Source organism: Elgaria multicarinata, chromosome 13 (assembly GCF_023053635.1).
Source record: "Elgaria multicarinata webbii isolate HBS135686 ecotype San Diego chromosome 13, rElgMul1.1.pri, whole genome shotgun sequence".
NCBI classification, from domain to species: domain Eukaryota; kingdom Metazoa; phylum Chordata; class Lepidosauria; order Squamata; family Anguidae; genus Elgaria; species Elgaria multicarinata.
In genome coordinates, this window is record NC_086183.1 from 23,918,790 (window position 1) to 23,936,366 (window position 17,577).

At 46.0% G+C, this 17,577-nt stretch overlaps 3 protein-coding genes across 10 annotated transcripts in view; 1 reads left to right on the forward strand and 2 right to left on the reverse strand.

Moving 5' to 3' along the window:
* Positions 1–2,355, reverse strand: part of LOC134408062 (myelin-associated glycoprotein-like) — a 52,703-nt gene extending 50,348 nt beyond the window's left edge. For all 3 annotated transcript variants that reach the window (XM_063140135.1, XM_063140134.1, XM_063140136.1), the window contains exon 1: positions 2,140–2,355. The gene's annotated coding sequence lies outside the window, so the exon portion shown is untranslated. The remainder of the gene's footprint in view (positions 1–2,139) is intronic.
* Positions 2,356–10,657: 8,302 nt separating this feature from the next.
* On the reverse strand, positions 10,658–15,661 carry FAM187B (family with sequence similarity 187 member B). 3 transcript variants are annotated; one of them, XM_063140555.1, is made up of 2 exons: positions 14,036–14,874; positions 10,658–11,064 (listed from the first exon to the last, which is right to left on the reverse strand). In XM_063140555.1, the coding sequence occupies exons 1-2, from the start codon at positions 14,872–14,874 to the stop codon at positions 10,725–10,727; spliced, it is 1,179 nt and encodes a 392-aa protein (XP_062996625.1). In that variant the 3' UTR covers positions 10,658–10,724. The 3 variants fall into 3 exon arrangements, 1 of the variants encoding a protein (XP_062996625.1); XR_010026094.1 differs by lacking the exon at positions 14,036–14,874 and adding an exon at positions 15,207–15,661 and having other exon boundaries at positions 10,980–11,064; XR_010026095.1 differs by lacking the exon at positions 10,658–11,064 and adding an exon at positions 11,153–11,390 and having other exon boundaries at positions 14,036–14,104.
* An 843-nt stretch (positions 15,662–16,504) lies between these two features.
* LSR (lipolysis stimulated lipoprotein receptor) overlaps positions 16,505–17,577 on the forward strand; it is a 31,421-nt gene continuing 30,348 nt past the window's right edge. For 2 of the 4 annotated variants that reach the window (XM_063140550.1, XM_063140552.1), the window contains exon 1: positions 16,505–16,937. In XM_063140550.1, the coding sequence (XP_062996620.1) occupies positions 16,865–16,937 (73 nt within the window). In that variant the 5' untranslated portion in view covers positions 16,505–16,864. The remainder of the gene's footprint in view (positions 16,938–17,577) is intronic. The other 2 variants (XM_063140553.1, XM_063140551.1) reach the window with 1 other exon arrangement.

Genomic DNA, 17,577 nt, shown 5'->3' on the forward strand with positions numbered 1-17,577 from the left:
CTAAGGTGAGCCTCGGTGAGTGACTGAGATGAGCCTGTGGAGGAGCACTGATGCTCTGGAAAAGGCGCCAGATGGATGCATCTTTTTCTCTGCTGCTGCTGCTCCACTGAGCAGGCTCAAGGCACCATTTTGGAGGTCAGAATTTCTCCAACCAGCTGGACCAGGAATCCGGGATTCTTGCCCAGCCGGTCGGGACATTTCAGAATCTCCTGGAAATCAGGACATTCCCAGTTTTCCAGGACGTATGGCAACCCTATATTTATTGCATGCCGTTTGCCCACTTGTTCTAAGCCAGAAATACCTATCTTCTTGGGGGGCGGGGCATAATATATGCACAATCCAAAAGAGCAATTTACCATTGAAACTTGGACTGTGTCTCTCTCTCAAAATGCAACAGGGTAAGATGATAGGATACTGAATGTTACAGTGGACTTCATCACAAATTGAAGGTGAAGAATACCATTTTTGAAGGCTCGCTCTTGTGTAAATATACTCTCCAAATAATAAGGATTTAAAGCCAACAAACCCAAGCACTTCAGGATTCCGAAAACTTCTCTTCCAGCCATACTCCAGTGTGTAGTGTTCCACTCGCAGAGAAATTTGCCATAGGAGAGCATTTGAAAATGTGATCCTACCCACTGCCTCCAAATCCCAGTTTGAAATGATACAGTCCTCACCACAGGACTTTCCCCCCAACTGCTGTAGGAGTCTAGATCAGACCTCCCCCCTCCCTCTCTCTCTCCCTTTTACAACTTGAAAACATTCCCAGCCCCTTTTCTTTTGGAGTGAAATTGTAAGCAGGCTATTATCACCTTTCCTCCTAAAGATAGAAAAATATCCTCTAAGAATTGGCATGCTTAGAGCTTTATCACACCAGCGTTATACTGTGCAATCACTGCAAATTGCATGCAAAGGACTCAGAAGTTTTCCACCTTATAATCTGCTTTGATTGTGAAGTACTCCCATGCATCCTGCCATAATTGTGCAATAAAGCAAAAAGGTTTGCCGTATTTAGCCCAATTTTGAGCGTATCTTCCGAGCTGCCGCTGGGGCGCAGGAGAAGGATTTTAATGAAATGCTTACATCTGCGTAAGTTTTAAAGACAAAGACACCAAAATTGGCACAGTAATCGATATTAGGGAGAGCTTTAAGCATACCAAATTTGAATTGAATTGGGTCATCCGTTGATTTTTAATGGTTTTTTTTTTACATTTCCCCCCTTAAACTCACTTCCTGGTATGCAAAGGATCACTGTTGCCCGGTAGCAAAAACAACAACAACTGTGAAAGTTTAGCGCTACGGGATTAATCCGAGGGAAGCAGATACATGGGATGAAGCTCTCAGTCTGGCTCTCATGACTGATCTGTGGTGCAATTAGGCCATTTTAAAGCCTGGACTTAATAATCTTGTGTGTGCATGCGTTAGGTGACCTTGTATATTGTGAAGCACATGACGGACATTTCTCTTCACCCCACCACTACCACACTATGCTTTACAACTCCTCCTACATTCCTGATATGTTAGAAAAATAACAACAAAACTGTTTGCAAACTTTGATTGTTAAAACTGCTGAGAGTGTGTGCAGTGTTGCATTTTAAACAACCTTAAATCCTGCTACTATCAGCTGCCCTGACCCCCTGTGGCTTTCAGCATGGCAATTTGAAGTGAGGGGTCCAGGCTGCAGGGTCCTGAAGTTTGGCCCAAATTGTACCAGTGGGACTGATGCCAAATTCCTGCCTGACCCTACTTTTAAAGCTCAGCTAAAAACTTTTCTTTTTCCTAAAGCTTTTAAAACTTGATTTTGTTCTGACTTTATACTGTTAGTTTTACTCTACCCAGTGCCTGTTTACCCTACCCTGTGCCTGTTTGCTTTCTCTTCCCCTCCTTATTGTTTTATTAGAATGTAAGCCTATGCGGCAGGGTCTTGCTATTTACTGTTTTACTCTGTACAGCACCATGTACATTGATGGTGCTATATAAATAAATAAATAAATAAATAAATAAATAAATAAATAAATAAATAAATAATAATAATAATACTCTGATCCACAAAAGTTAAGAATTACACCAGATCCTTTGCCCTCATCCATGGGCCTCCTCCTTTCCAGAAGCAAGCCAAACAGGAAAATCAGAACTCACCCAGAATCCAAGAATGCTCTTTCCACCCACAAGTAAGTCCTGGAAAACCAGACAACTCTTCAGAGCCAGCCAAGGGTACCAGGGTATGCCAGTCCCAATGACCAACTAAAATCGAGGCAAATCAGCCTACAGTGAGAAACAGAGAATCCTAGAACAATGCCCTGCTGTGTAAACATCAGCGCACGGAGCAGTGGTGGTGAGATGTCAGCAGCATGAAGTGATGTGCAGATGTGCCAGGCGTGGTGACTGGGCTTAAATATTGATGGAGGATGGGGAGAGAAAGGGAGTTTAGAGTGGGGGGGGAGAGGAAAAAACAAAAAAGGAGAGCATTGCGGAAGTAAACAGGGATCTAAGATCGTGTTGACATCGTTTTAATGGGCAGAAGCCCCTAACAAGGCATGATGGGCAGAAATCAACAAAAGATAGCTGGCATGGGGCAAGGGCAGAGTTCAATGTCGAGAATCCAGGTCTGATATCCTCTTCGGGTAACTTTTAGAAATTGCGACAAGCCACGCAGGGCCCTGAATGATGTGCACCACATGGGGTGATCCTGCCGGATGAAAACCCATGGAATGAGTTCTAGCAGTTTTATCTCCACCATGAGCTTGTCTTTTGTAAAGCTAATTGGTCTAAATTGCCCGTTCAAGATCAAGCAACCCCAAAATAATTTGCATTACAACATGGAACAATATATTGTTCTGGGGGCAGGTAGGGGGGTATTATTGTACCCTAGCTACTGTGAGGACTGCAGTTAAGATCAGAGGGAAGAGGAATTCAAAGTGGTGGTGGTGGTGGTGAACTGATCTGAGCATCTTTGGTGGTGAGCCTTGACTTGACTACACCACCGGTGAAAGGGTGTAACAATATAATATGGTGATGATGGATCTGTAATGGTGATGATGGATTTGGGCAGTAATATCCTTGATGTGAGAATACAAGTGATACCTGTGTGTTTATGTTTCCATCTGTGAAATATTGGAGGTTGTGTGTTAATAAATACCATTTGTACGGATCCATGCATTCAGTTGGCTCAGAGAGATGACAAGGCCTAAAAGTCCTACACCAAATATACAAAGAATCTTGCCATGTAATGGCAGTTACCTCATGGGAGGACAGTTACCTCAGAGCAAATTAGTTGGTATTTCCTGGTTTAGGTGGAACTTAAAAAAAATGTGTCTCTTGTTGAAAGTAGGGCTTGTCGGCCTTGTATGACTAGAAATTTACAATTTAAATATACCACATAGTAATGCTAATGAGCATGTGTCATTTTATAAATATTCACTCACTCTGAGGGAGATGAGGCCTAGCAGCTCCTCGGCCATTGGCCAATGACAACAAGGCCTTGTGGCGTATGCCAAGCACCTGCACTCCCTGACTGGCCCCTACACAGACATCCAGAGACCACGTTCACACACCATGCGCTACTATTCATGTTGAGCATGCTTTCACAATGCTGAATGCCCAGCTGCTCTGATTCAGTCTTGTGTCAAAGCCAAACTCTGGAGCCAAACCAAGAGGACCTGGCAGCATGGCAGCGCATAGTTTCATGCTCAGTCTCCGGACTCACTCTCATCTGTTTACCCCTTGGGGTGTTTAATTCAAGCACCTCAGACCGAGTGCCTGGCTTCTCCCAGGAAGGACGGGCCAGGAGTTTGTTTCCTCAGTGGAAAGATGAAGTGTCCCTGCTCACTTTGCTGTTCCTGGCACAGGGCGGGAGAGCTGTGTCAGTCACCCGCTGTGCCATCCCGGGAGCCGGGCACAAAGGCCGTGGTTGTGAGCGGGCATGAGTCAGTCGCCGGCAACCGTGTGCACCGGGTGGGTGATTCATTGCGGAGACAAAGGCTGCCCTGGCTACTAAGTCGTTACAGTTGGGAGCAGAGAATCGGCTTATTGTCCTGGAGAGAAGAGTGTGGATGTTTCTCTGGGCTGCGGGGTAGGGTGTGGGGCTGAACGTTTCATTGGCCCCAGGAGCATTTTGATTTGAACGACCACATCTCCCAGCATCCACCCTCTTACCCCTACCCCTGTATTTGTAAACAAGTGGTAGACATATTAGATATAGCCAACATTTCATTCCATTGATATATGTCCCCTTGGGTGGAGCCAATGGGGCAGAGCCAGGGTGGACCCTGAAACATTAGGTCAGCCTTCCTCAACCTGGTGGGTTGGATAAACTCCTGGAGAAGGCTATCAATAGCTATGAATTCTGATGGCTATGTGCTTCCTCTAGTATTAGAGGCATTAAGGCTATATATGCCAGTTGCTGGGGAACATGGGTGGAAAGTGCTGTTGCACCATGTCCTGCTTGTGGGTTCCTGGTAGACAGCTGGTCAGCCACTGTGTGAACAGGGTGTTGGACTACATGGACCCTTGGTCTGATCCAGCATCAGGGCTCTTCTTATGTTCTTATGGTGCCCTCCAGATGTGTCAGTCTACAACTCTTCCATGCTGGCTGATGGGCATTGCAGTCCAAACACACTGGAGGGCACCAACCTGGCGAAGGCTGCATTAGGTCAATGGAAATTCTTTTCCCAGGATGAACAGCAATTTTCACAGGACTGTATGCGGCTGCTATATAGCTGACCTCCATGTGTTAACTGAGCACTTATTTAAACGTTTTTAATATTTTTAAAAATGTGTTTCATGTTTAATATTGTATTATTTTGATATTTGTATTGTATTATTTATTTATGGTTATTATGTTATTGTTTTGTCTTATGATCTAAACTGTTCAGAGGCATTTGCCAGTGGGGTGGTATACAAATCTAACATTTCCTAACTCGGCAGCTTTTAAACTTTTTTTGAGAAGTTACAGGTTCCTCAGATGTTAAGAACATAAGTGCCATGCTGGATCAGACCAAGGGTCCATCTAGATTGTAAGCCTATGCGGCAGGGTCTTGCTATTTACTGTTTTACTCTGTACAGCACCATGTACATTGATGGTGCTATATAAATAAATAAATAAATAAATAAATAAATAATAATAATAATAATAATAATAATAATAATAATAATAATAATAATAATAGTCCAGCACTCTGTTCACGCAGTGGCCAACCAGCCGTCAACCAGGGACCAGCAAAGCAGGACATGGTGCAACAGCACCCTCCCACCCATGTTCAGCAGCAACTGGTGCACACAGGCTTACTGCCTCGAATAATGGAGGTAGCACACAACCATCAGGGCTAGTAGCCATTGATAGCCTTCGCCTCCAGGAATTTATCCAACCCCCCTTTGAAGCCATCCAGATTGGCAGCCATCACTACATCTTGTGATAGTGAGTTCCATCATTTAACTATGTGCTGTGTGAAGAAGTCCTTCCTTTTATTTGTCCTGGATCTCCCACTAATCAGCTTCATGGGATGACCCCGGGTTTTAGTATTTTGAGAGAGGAGAAAAATGCCTCCCTATCCACATTCTCCACACCATGCATAATTTTGTACACCTCTATCATGTCTCCCCTCAGCCTCCTTTTTTCCAAGCTAAACAATCCCAGTTGATGTAACCTTCCCTCATAGGGGAGATGTTCCAGCCCCTTAATCATTTTAGTTGCCCTTTTCTGCACTTTTTCCAGCTCTATAAATATCCCCTTTTAGGTGTGGTGACCAGAACTGTTCACATTATTAAGTGTGGTCACACCATCGATTTGTATAAAGGCAGTATGATACTGGCTGTTTTATTCTCATTTCCTTTTCTTATAATGCCTAACATGGAGTTTGCCTTCTTTACAGCAGCCGCACACTGGGTGGACATTTTCAACCCCAAGATCTCTTTCTTGTTCGGTCACTGCCAGCTCAGATCCCATTAGGTTATAGTTGAAGTTGGGGTTTTTTGCACCAATGTGCATCACCTTACACTTGCTTACATTGAACCACATCTGCCATTTGGATGACCACTCTCCCAACTTGGAGAGATCCCTTTGGAGCTCTTCACAATCCCTTTGTGTTTTAACAGCCTTAAATAATTTGGTGTCATTGGCAAACTTGGTCACTTCACTGCTAAACTCCTTGTGAGGTGCAGAGTGGTAAGCGGCAGTTACTGCAGCTGAAACTCTCCCCACGGCCTGAGTTCAATCCTAGCGGAAGCTGGTTCTCTGGCAGCCGACTCAGCCTTCCATCCTTCCGAGGTCGGTAAAATGAGTACCCAGCTAGCTGGGGGAAAGGTAACCACGACTGGAGAAGGCAATGGCAAACCATCCCGCTACAAAGTCTGCCAAGAAAACGTCAGCGAAAGCAGGCGTTCCTCTAGGAGTCAGTAATGACTCAAGTGCTTGCACGAGAGGTTCCTTTCCTTTTTCCTGAAAAGAAATGGTCCCTGTGGGACCCCACTATTTACTTCCCTCCATCGGGAGAATTGACCATTTATTTCTACTCTCTGCTTTCTGTTCTTTAACCAGTTACTGATCCATAAGAGGACCTTTCCTCTTATTATATGACTGCTAAGTTTGTTCAGAAGTCTTTGGTGAGGGACTTTATCAAAAGCCTTTTGGAAGTCCAACTAAGCAATGTTATTATGCAACACTTTGCTTACCACAGTTAACCTTTTCCTGCAATGTGCAGCTGCCAGGGACAGTTTGGTGTGCTGTAGGGCATGCTTTCTATTGGTCATAGGATCAAAGAGTTGGAAGGGACCTTGGAGATCATCCAGTTCCACCCCCTGCTCAACCTAGGCTCTGCAATGCCAGATGCCGCTACAGCATCTCTGACAGATGGCTGTCCCGCTTCAACTTAAATACCTCCAGTGAAAGAGGACCCACCATGGCTGCTCAAGTCTGTCTGTTTCACTGCTGAACAGCTCTCACCACTAGGCAGTTTCTCTTAATGTTTAGCTAAAATCTGCCTCCCATCTACCTACTAGTTCTAGGCCTGAACTCTAGAACAAAAGAGAACTCAGCTCCATCTTTGGTATGACAGCCTTTCAGATATTTGAAGTCTATCGTGTCTCATATTCACCTTCTGCAGGCTAAATATACCCAGCTGTTTCAACCATTCCTCACAGGGCTTGGTTTCCAGACTACAACCTGGTGCCCTCCAGAATAGAGTAGCACTATTACTGCCCACGATGTGGACTCTATGCTTCTACTAATAGAGCCCAGGATTGCCTTTGCTTTTTTAGCTGCCACATCACACTGCTGGCTCATTTCCAGCTTGTGATCCACTAAGACACTTAGGACCTGTTCACATGTACTCCTGTCAAGTTTTCCCAATCCTATACTCATGCCTTTGATTTTCCCCTCCTACCTAAATACAAGACTTTACATTTATCTCTGTGGAATTTCATCTTGTTACTTGCACTATCCCAGCACTCCAGCTTCGGCTGATACGCTAGCTGCGCCCCTTCCTGGAGTCGGAAGACCTAAAGACGGCGGTGCACATGCTGGTAACTTCAAGGCTCAACTTCTGCAATGCACTCTACATAGGGCTACCTTGTGCCTAGTCCAGAAACTTCAACTAGTTCCAAATATGGCAGCCAGGCTGGTCAACGTACGGTACACCTAGGGGTGACCACATTACACCAGTTTTAAAATCTCTTCACTGGCTGCCAATTAGTTTACGGGCAAAGTATAAAGTGTTGGCTATCACTTTTAAAGCCCTACATAGTTTGGGTCCAGGCTACCTGCGGGATCGCCTTCTTCCGTACAATCAGCCCCGCACACTCAGGTCCTCTGGGAAGAATTTACTCCACTCAGCCAAAACTAGGCTGAAAACTATTAACAAGAGGACCTTTTCTTCTGCCGCTCCCAGTTTGTGGAATGGTTTGCCAGGAGAGATTCGTCAACTTAACATTCTTCTGGAATTTAAGAAAGCCATAAAGACTGATCTCTTCCGGCAGGCCTACCCAGTTGAATTTTAAGATGCCCTTTTTTAAATAATGTGCTGCTTTTAATAATGTATTAGATTTATTTATTTATTTATTTATTTATTTATTTATTACATTTCTATACTGCCCAATAGCCGGAGCTCTCTGGGCAGTTCACAAAATTAAAATCATTCAAAGTATAAAACAACAATATAAAACCATAATATAAAATACAAAATAAAAGCTCAACCAGATAAAAACAGCAGCAATGCAAAATTACAAATTTAAAACACCAAATTAAAATTTATTTATAGACTGTTAAAATGCTGGGAGAATAAAAAGGTCTTCACCTGGCATCTAAAGGCATATAATGTAGGTGCCAAGCGAACCTCCTTAGGGAGCTCATTCCACAGCCGGGGTGCCACAGCAGAGAAGGCCCTCCTCCTGGTAGCCACCTGCCTCACTTCCTTTGGTAGGAGCTCGTGGAGAAGGACCCCTGAGGATGACCTTAGGGTCTGGGCAGGTACATATGGGAGGAGGTGTTCCTTCAGATAGCCTGGCCCCAAGCCATTTAGGGCCTTAAATGTTAATACCAGCATTTTGAATCAGGCCTGGACCTGGACTGGCAGCCCATGAAGCTGGAAAAGGACTGGTGTGATGTGGTCTCGCTAGTTTTAAATGTTTTAATTAGTTATATGTATTTTATTATGTTTGTATTTGTGTTGTATCCCGCCTCGATCCAGAGGGAGAGGCGGGTAACATATTATTATTATTATTATTATTATTATTATTATTATTATTATTATTATTATTATTTTAAGATCCTTTTGATGCCCAGAGTTGGAATAAATGACCTCTGAGATCTATTTCAACACACCACATTGTTTGTGGAAACTGATCCTCTGCCATGCTTCAAACCAGCCTAGAGGCCTTCTTCCTAGAGGTGTGTTGCTGATTTTTCATTTTATTTTTTTATCAGTGTGGAAAGACATTCAGTACATGCTCCAAGTCTGCCCTCAGCAGCCATGTCAACAGGTATAAACTACAGTCTAACTTCTGCCCACTCCACAGTTTGGCTTTCTGACACGCACATACAAAGCCATTATAAGGGGAGCAATGTCTGAAGGAGGTTGCTAAAAGGGGGTTCCCCTACCTCACTCATTAAGAGGGTGATGGAAACAAAATGCCAGAGTGAGCCCTGGTTAAATTTAAGGCAGGATTACTGTCTGCTCATCATCGTATCCAACATCCTTCTACTTCATACACAAACAACTGCCAGCAACTGCTTTATACCACAGTGCCCTCTAGTGCCAGAGTGGTACACTGCAGTTAATGCTACTCTGCATAACCTCCATTCCAGAGAGACTCTTGGGGCATAACTAGACCAGCTGTTATCCCGGGGATCGCCCTGGGATCATCCCTGTGTGTCCACATGACGCACAGGGGATCCCGGGAGCAGGGAGGGATCATTCCTCCCTTGGCCCAGGATATCGGCATAGCCTTTTTTCCTGCTTTTTCTGTGGTCTTGGGATGATCCTGAGACCGCGTAACATGTGGGTGGGTGTCGCGAGGAGCCAGAAGCCAGGCACGGGGCACAGAGCTCCTCAGGAGCTCTGTACCCATCGGGGGTGGAGGGAGGGCGAGGTGTTTTATCTTAAAAAAAAAAAACTTAGGGGGAATCCGCACGTGGATAGCTTCTTCCGCTCTCAACCCCGCCTTCTTCAGCCAAGCTCTCCTCGCCGGTTGGCGAGGTCTGTGGGTGGCGGCGGCGGCGGGGGTGGCGGGAAGGATGTCTCTTCGTCAGCTCTTCCAAAGGCCAGTTACACGATCGCTTTCACACCGCACTGGGGTCGCTTAGAAGCGATCTCGGAACGACGTGCAGACTCCCCCTTAGTTTTCAGAGCGTTCGTGTGCTCCTTCTCCTTTAAAAAACCAAATCCAAAATGGCGGCCGCGATGTAGCACGCCACGTGTAGATGAGGGCAATGATCTCGCGATTATAAAATCGTGAGATCATCCCCCTCTGACCCCCTCGTCTAGCCATGGCCTTAATCTTAGGAGAGGCATCCTAAACTTTTAGAGTGCAATCCTATGCATGTCTAGACAGAAAGAATCCCTACAGATCCCAACATGATGGCTGGGGCACGCTAGGAGCTGTAAGACTTTTTTCTGACTAAACATGCAGAGGGTTGCAATGTTAGAATGGGGAAACAACTGCACAGAAGCTGGGAAACCATCAAAGAATTGGTGGCCAAGGGAAAGCGGGGGGGGGGGGGGAGTCCAGAGGGTAGGATTGGGACTTCAGGCAGGCTGGATTTGTCTCGCAGACCTGAAGTTCTTCATCCCTGCTCTAAAGGTTCTGTTTGCAATAAGCAGCTCCTTAGGAGCAATCAGCAGCAGGGGATGGGCAGGGATTTGGGCAGGAGACTGGTACACAGCCGCAATCCGGATTAAGAAAGCGATGAATATAAGAAGAGTCGTGCCAGATCAGGGGCCCAGATGACTACTGCTTCTTCTGACAAATTCGGCAGTTTTAGGCATGCTTCTTTAAAAATTGTGATTACCGTGATGTGTCAACTGGCCCTCTTACTTCGTGTGGCTTTCCCTGGCACCATGCAGAAGCCCTCCTCCCAGCATTTCAAGCCTTTTCTTTGTTTCATGCAGCCGCAAGAACCTGAATGTACTACCAGTCGTTTGAGCCTGAATATACTGCCAGTCAATACCTTTATTAGTCAGCACTCCGCGTCCCCATTCCGGGGATGTCCATGAAGCTTCACGCACATCTTCTTAGACCATGGTGGTTCCCGGTTTCCTCCTGCAGGACTGGATGATGCTGAGGAACATCAGGAAGACAAGGAAAATGGAGAGACCCACTACCAGCGCTTCGATGACAGAGTAGGTGTGGGCCAGCTCCCCAGAACGTGGCATGGCGCCGGGGGAGGCCACCAGAAACTTGCCCACTAGATGCCCATTAACGTAACACTGGAAGAATTCGCTGTGTGAGTCGTTGTGGAAGGAGAGGCGTAGGATCCCACCCCCTGTGGCTTTGTCCAGGCTCTGGGAGCTGTTCTTTTGGAGAAGTTCGAGGCGGGTCAGTGTCGTGGGGCCTTCTTGCCAGTAGACAGGGCTAAACGAGAAAATGAAGAAATGTAGTGCATATTGGATGGGATCTAGACAGGCAGACTCTTCCAACATTTTTGCAGACAGAAAGAGAAGGCTGTCACCCAATTAAAGGACTCTTAGTTTGACTAATTGCACGAGCTTGAGCCGCTTAGTTTATTAATCAATTAGATATGCATATGAATGGATTGACTTATTAAATTAAGCATTGGAGATGCACATGAATAAAAACAATTGTTTGGAAGCGAAAGGCATACTTGCTTTGTTTGCAGATCAGCCGCAGTCAGTCACCATGAAAATTGTAGCGTTGATGGAAGTTGTAGGGCAAAATATCTGGAGGGATCCAGATTGGGGACGGCTGTTATTGTTGTTTTTAGACAATATATATGCCTGTATTGTAGCAACTATTGTCTCAAAAGAGGCATCTCCTTCTGTCCCTGAGAGAAGGGGAAATGTGTCTTCTAAGATAGCACTTGCCCTGCTAAGGTTTTGGATGTATTTGCATTAAAAATAATATATTTTTTTTTAAAAAAAATCTATTGCCCAATTAATTGAGTGGTTGGGGGAAAGGGCCATGACCATCTGGAAATCCAGGAAGGCCTGATTGGGACCCCAGATGATCCAGATTTGGTCCCTGAGCCTGAGGTTCTGCACCCTGAATTAAAGCATGCTTTTAAATAGAGGACTGTCCTCAGACAGCAGTTCAAATACCCAGATTTTGGCAGGGGTGGTGGGGGCTTTAGGCAAGACACTCACAGGCCTTTCCCCATCCTCAATTCTATCAGCCTCTTCCTCCTTTTCCTCTCTTGCCATTGTCATTGCTGTCTATTTTCTTGCCTCTCCTTCTGGGTCCAATTTCCATCACCTCCCCAGGAAGAAGAGGACAAGGCTTGCAGAGGTTATATTGTAACAGAAGGTGGTTTCTTGCAGATGGTACAGAAAGGCTGAGCATCAACTGGAGTCCATGTTGAGCAAGGAGATGCTTCCCTGGTCATGTTCAGGCTGCCTCCTTAGCAAAAACATGCAGGCAAAGAGCATCATCACACAGGGTGGGTTGCGGGGTGGGTGGGGAGGAATCACATTTCCCTACCATTGCTTTTCTGACCCGGGACAGGGGCAAGTAGCTTCCTCTTCCTTCACACGGGGAAGAAAGAGGAAGCAGCAATGACCACGTGGCTCATTCAGTGGGCATTTTTATCGTGCTGCTTTTCCTGCACACAGCAGGAAACGGCAGCAAGTTTCACCTCAAAAAACAAAACAGATTTACCAGGTATTAGTTTGTCATGGAAAATAGAGCAGAAAGAGCAGGAGACGCACGGGAGGCAAATGTCATCAAAAGGACCTGTGAAAACCCGTGAGTGGCCAGTAGCGAGCGTGCGATAAAATTCTCATCTGACGACGCTCAATATCCTACCCAATTGTCCAGCAAGAAGTAAACTTAACTTCTGCTTCCCAAGGCCCTGACCAATGAGTGCAAAGGCACTGGAATGATTCACAAGTGCAGCAACAATGACCTGCTTCATTTTCCTCTACTGCATGGAGGGCAGTAAAAAAAAACACAGACACACCTTTCAACAGTTTTTCGCAAACAGTTAAACAGGATATCAAGATAGCAGGTGAATAATTTATAACCGATAATTGGGTTTCTTTACTCAGCCGCCATCTCTTTCTTTATTCCAACATCATTTCCTGCTTTTCCTGCAACCATTTCCTTTAGATGGGACTTGCTTCTTTTAAAATAACAAAATAAAAACCTTGCCCTAAGTAGTAAAACTGGGTTTGTACTTGGAGGTGAAAGTTTTCATGAAACTTGTCAATCATTAATCAGTTCGGGTTTATTGAGAGCACACGAAATGTTTAAGCGAAAGTGCTGTGGAAAGACATTACCGGGATCCCTTTTTTCTTCATTCCTACAGGACCTTCATCATGACGCCAAAGTTACTTAGAATTCTGGGTCACACACAGCCCAGTTAGAGCATCCAGGACATTCCATGACCACACACAGAGAGCAGTACTAACACATTTTTGGTTTTATCTGTAAGTGACCATAAGAGCTAGAAACAAGTTTCTTACAACTGCCCAACCCAAAAAATATATTTCTTATATTCAGAATCCACCATGTGCAGAAGCTTGAGAATGTACTTTGCAGAGGAGGGGAGCATTTAAGAAAAGTGTTTCTAGCCATTATAGAGAGTTGCAGATAAAACCAGTTCTGTTTCTTAGAGGCTTGAGTGACAGGACCAGCAATCAAGAGATGGAGATGGGACATCTGTAGCCCGTCTCTTGTTTCCCAGTCCTACAAATGGACACCATCAAACCAAATGCTACACATGTTAAGGGTGTAGAAAGCCTATATATTAAAGGAAATGTATTCCCCATTTCCTCAGTTTAAATAATGTATTTATAATTGTGCACTTTGCAATTAGATTTCTGCTTTTTAAAAACAAAAACAAAAAATGTATTTGTTTTGAAATATGGGTCCATTCAGGGTGCTCAGCACTGGGAGTTCTACCTGGCATAGATAGGTCGATTTCTCTGGCAAGAGAATCCAGGCTACAGGGGCTTAAGGTGACCAGATAGTACCAACATTCAGCACTTATACAATGTTTTAGACAGTTGCACTCAGGCCAAGAAACAGTAGGTTGCTTAAGACTACCATGTCTAGGGCAGAGGTGAATTTTGAAGCAGGGACTTCTTGGTCTGCAGCTCAGCCTCATAGCCGTGACATGCAGTAGCACTCTTCAAACAGCTGTGAAGGAGAACAGGGTTCCTGTGCCTTTTACAGGTGTGTAGAAGAGGGTATTTCAGCAACAACATTGTGCAATGGAGACCTGAGAAAAGTCACACCAGCTAAAATTGCCTTTCCTGCTCAACTGTTAAAGGTATTAGAGAACCCTGTCCCTTTTCTCCACCACCTCATCGTTTCCTTACTCAGTCCCAAGGGCAGGAGGAGACAGAGCCTAGCTGGAGTTCTGTACCTGTAAATGGAAGAGGTTGGGCAACGCAGGTGGGCAACAGTCTTGAGCTGGGGATGGTAGGTGGTAAAAACAAGAAGTGGCACTGTATTAGGCTCATTCTCAGCCAATGAGTAAGACATGTTGCAGGGCACTTGGCAGGTTTCCACTCTCAGCTCCGGCCCCCGTTGTGGCAACGCCGGGTGCTTCTTCCTGACCATTCCACAGGGCAGAGGCTCTTCTGCCTTGTGATCCTTCCCAGTCACCTGGGCATAACAAAACCCCACCTGTTTTCTTTCTCCAGAGTGGCCACAGCGATCGCAAGCCTGCCAAGGACTCCAGGCAGTGAAAAGGTTGACCTCTTCTCCGTTTTCTAGCTCTGCCGTGGTGTTACCCAAGGTGGCCTCCCCAAGGCTAGCGTGAGAGACATGGATGTTCCCAGCATCCTGAAAATCCACAAGGTAATAGGCAATTGTGGCATCACCTGCACGGCAGGTGTACAACCCAGAGTCCTCCACGCTGGGGCTTGGGATATACAAGTTGCCAGCGACTAGTCGAGATTTAAACCGTAGCCTTCGCAACTTGGCATGGCTTAGCAAAGGCCAGAAGGGCCCGCCTGAGTGCAAAAAGGTGACAGGCTGCTCTTTCGTCCAGACTGGATCAAGGTATTGCCAAGTGATGTAGACTCTGACGTAGGCATGAGCGCAACGCAGGATCACCGGGTTGTCAGAGATAAAAGCAAGTGTGCAAGGGTGGCCTGGAAGACATGATGGCCCAACGGAGTGGCCCTCATACAGTTTACCTTCAGGAACAGCCAAGGTCAGACCCAGGAACAGAGAGAGAGAGATTACCCAACAGGACATGGCCAGTTGGGCATTCACCTACTAAGGGGACTGGAAAGGAAAGTTCTAACTGACCTCACTGTAACATCATCACTGAGGCGAACAAAAGGGATGATGTCATAATGGCCACCAAAGTTCTACTGTTGCTGATGGACCAGTCTTAAATTGTTTGATCCAGTCAAGACTGTTGTGGAGCCATTATTACTATATTTTATATAATTTTACAGAGCCAGTGAGGTGTAATGGCTAGAGTGTCGGACTGGGAGTTGGGAGATCTGGGTTCTAGTCCCCAATTGGCCATGGAAGCTTGCTGGGTGACTTTAGGTGAGACATAGACTCTCAGCCCAACTTACCACACACGGTTGTTGTTGCAAGGAGAAAATGGAGAGGAGGAGGAGGGTTCTGTACACTGCCTTGGGTTCCTAGGAGGAAAAAAAAGGCAGGATTAAAATGTAATAAAATAAATAATTTAAAGTCCACCTGAGCGCACTTTAAAATAGTTTTTAAAAGCAAAATGTACAGTGAACCGTGGCTGGTCATTAAGGAAAGGCTTCCTGGAATAATGACGTTTTCAGGAGGCGCCGAAAGGAATACAAAGTTGGTGCCTGCCTGACCTACAGAGGCAGGGAATTCCACAGGAGGGGGGCCACCACGCTGAAGGCTCCACCCCTGGATGACGCCAATCGGAGGATGGGTCTATGTGGAACCACCAGGAGCATGCCTGAAAAGAAAAACAGGACCAGGCCAGCAAAGATGGACAATACAACGCAGTACAAATCTGCATTCAATCTATATATTCCCATTCATCTGGGCACCTAAATCAAGCCTCCCCACTCAATCCCATTCCTTGCCTCTCATGTCTTTTTAAATTGTGAGCCTGAAGAATTGTCCAAGTCTTCATTCTTGTAAGCCACTCAGTTTTTCGGACTGAAAAGCTGGTAATAAATAAATATTGCGGGTTGTGATTTTATTTGTTTTATTTTATTGTGGGGAAACCCCTTGAAAATATATTTACTCTTCAAAGAATATCGTTATTATTGTTGTTAAAGGTTTGTAGTAGCTGGAGTTTTTTATGGTGACTTTTCCTTGGCTGCATATCTTCTAGTTCTTGGCACTATTAATTAATTTATTATTATTTATGGACAAAAATATTAACGAATAAATATTCTTTTTTTTTTAAAAAAAAACCTACTAATAATTCCTGTCAGTAACATGCAGGTAAAATATCTGACGCAACCCAAGTGGATAGCGATAATACGACCGGCTCTTCACCCCTTGCTCCGTTCAAACTATGGCCTGTTTTAGGAGCTGGCTTCTGACCAATGGTCAGCCTCCTGGACCAACCGTCCTTTCCCAACGCCAATCCCTCTCCTTCCCCTGCACTTTTAAAAACTGCCTTTACCCGGTTGCCTTCCCAGGCAGTACCTGGTTGAGTTCACTTTCCTATCAAAGGGGAGGAGAGGGGGGGGGGCTTAACAAAAGTTTATCCTCACCCTTCCCCCTTTTCTCAAGTAGCTTGGATCGTTCCCGATACCTTCTAAAAGGGCTTTGGAGGCGAAACCACCTCCATAATAGGGAGGGAGCGCACAGGTGAGGTTTACCCCCCCCTTTTATTATTATTATTATTATCCACCTCGTTGTGAAAGAGAGCCAGGAGTGCAAAGAAACAGACTGGTTTCCACAGAAAGTCTTCTCATAAATAAACTGTGCCTCGGTTATTCTCTCCCCCCCCCCACTTCGAGAGAAGTTGGTAGTTTCCATTCTTTGGGCGAGGCGCCGCTCGCCAGGACGGCACCTGAGGTGCGCGCAGAGTTCAGAGCGGGGATCGGCGCGCAAAGGGAGGACCGACTGTGAGCGGCGGCTTGTCCGACGAGGAGGCGACTGGAGCTCTCGCGACGGGGCTGGGGGGGCTTTGAAGAGAAGGAAGTTGCCGAAGTCCCACTCGCCTTCCTTCCCCCCCCCCCCGTTTTGCCTGCGGACCGTGTCTCAAGTCCGAGCGAGCGGGGTGGAAATGGAGACTCGGACGACACACCGGCCGGCCATGCTGTCCCTGCTGTGGCTCTTGGGGAGCGCCTGGTTCTTAGGTAAAATAGTGACGAGTTTTAGGGTGTGTGTGTTTGTGTTTGTGTGTGTCCCACCCCCCACACAGCGCGCGGCAAAACTCCCACCTCCCCGGGCCCTCCACCCTCCTCTGAGGGGGAACTCCTCCGGGATCTCCCGCTTTAGGGCACAGGGGAACGGGGGTGGGGGGTGACTCGAGAGCTGATTGGTTGAAGAAGGGGTATTGTACGCCCGCTCGCGCTCCTTTCCCGCGCCTTCTAATGCTCTGACCCTTTTTGTTATGGGGAACCCAAAGGAGTCTGGCGAGGGTGTTTGTGGGGGTAATTTGTATGGCAAACTTGTTTTGGAACACCCACCTGTTTCAAGGTGTGCTCCCCCTGGTGAAGGCAGGACTCCACACACACACACACACACACACACACATACACACACACCTTCTTTCCCCCAGGGGTGTTCCTAAAAGCTGTGTGGCAGGTAGAAACCCGAAGTGTGCAGCCTTTCCCTAATGAAGATTCTCTCCCCTAAGGAAAATATGCACCTGTTGTGTTTCTGCTTGTTCCGTAGCTGTCTAAAGCCGCCATCTCTAACTTGCCTGGCCATTGCTGCCCTAGCTGGGAATGATGGGAGTTGCACTTCTACCCATTTGGAGGTCATCCGTTTGGG

What these genes read in the sequence shown, in the direction of transcription:
- FAM187B (XM_063140555.1), bottom strand. Translation starts at nt 14,874, where the DNA reads ATGTCCTGTTGGGTAATCTCTCTCTCTCTGTTCCTGGGTCTGACCTTG. An exon ending in CCAACCTCTTCCATTTACAG is followed by an intron (nt 11,065 to 14,035) that starts GTACAGAACTCC and finishes TTTCTCGTTTAG; the next exon opens with CCCTGTCTACTGGCAAGAAG.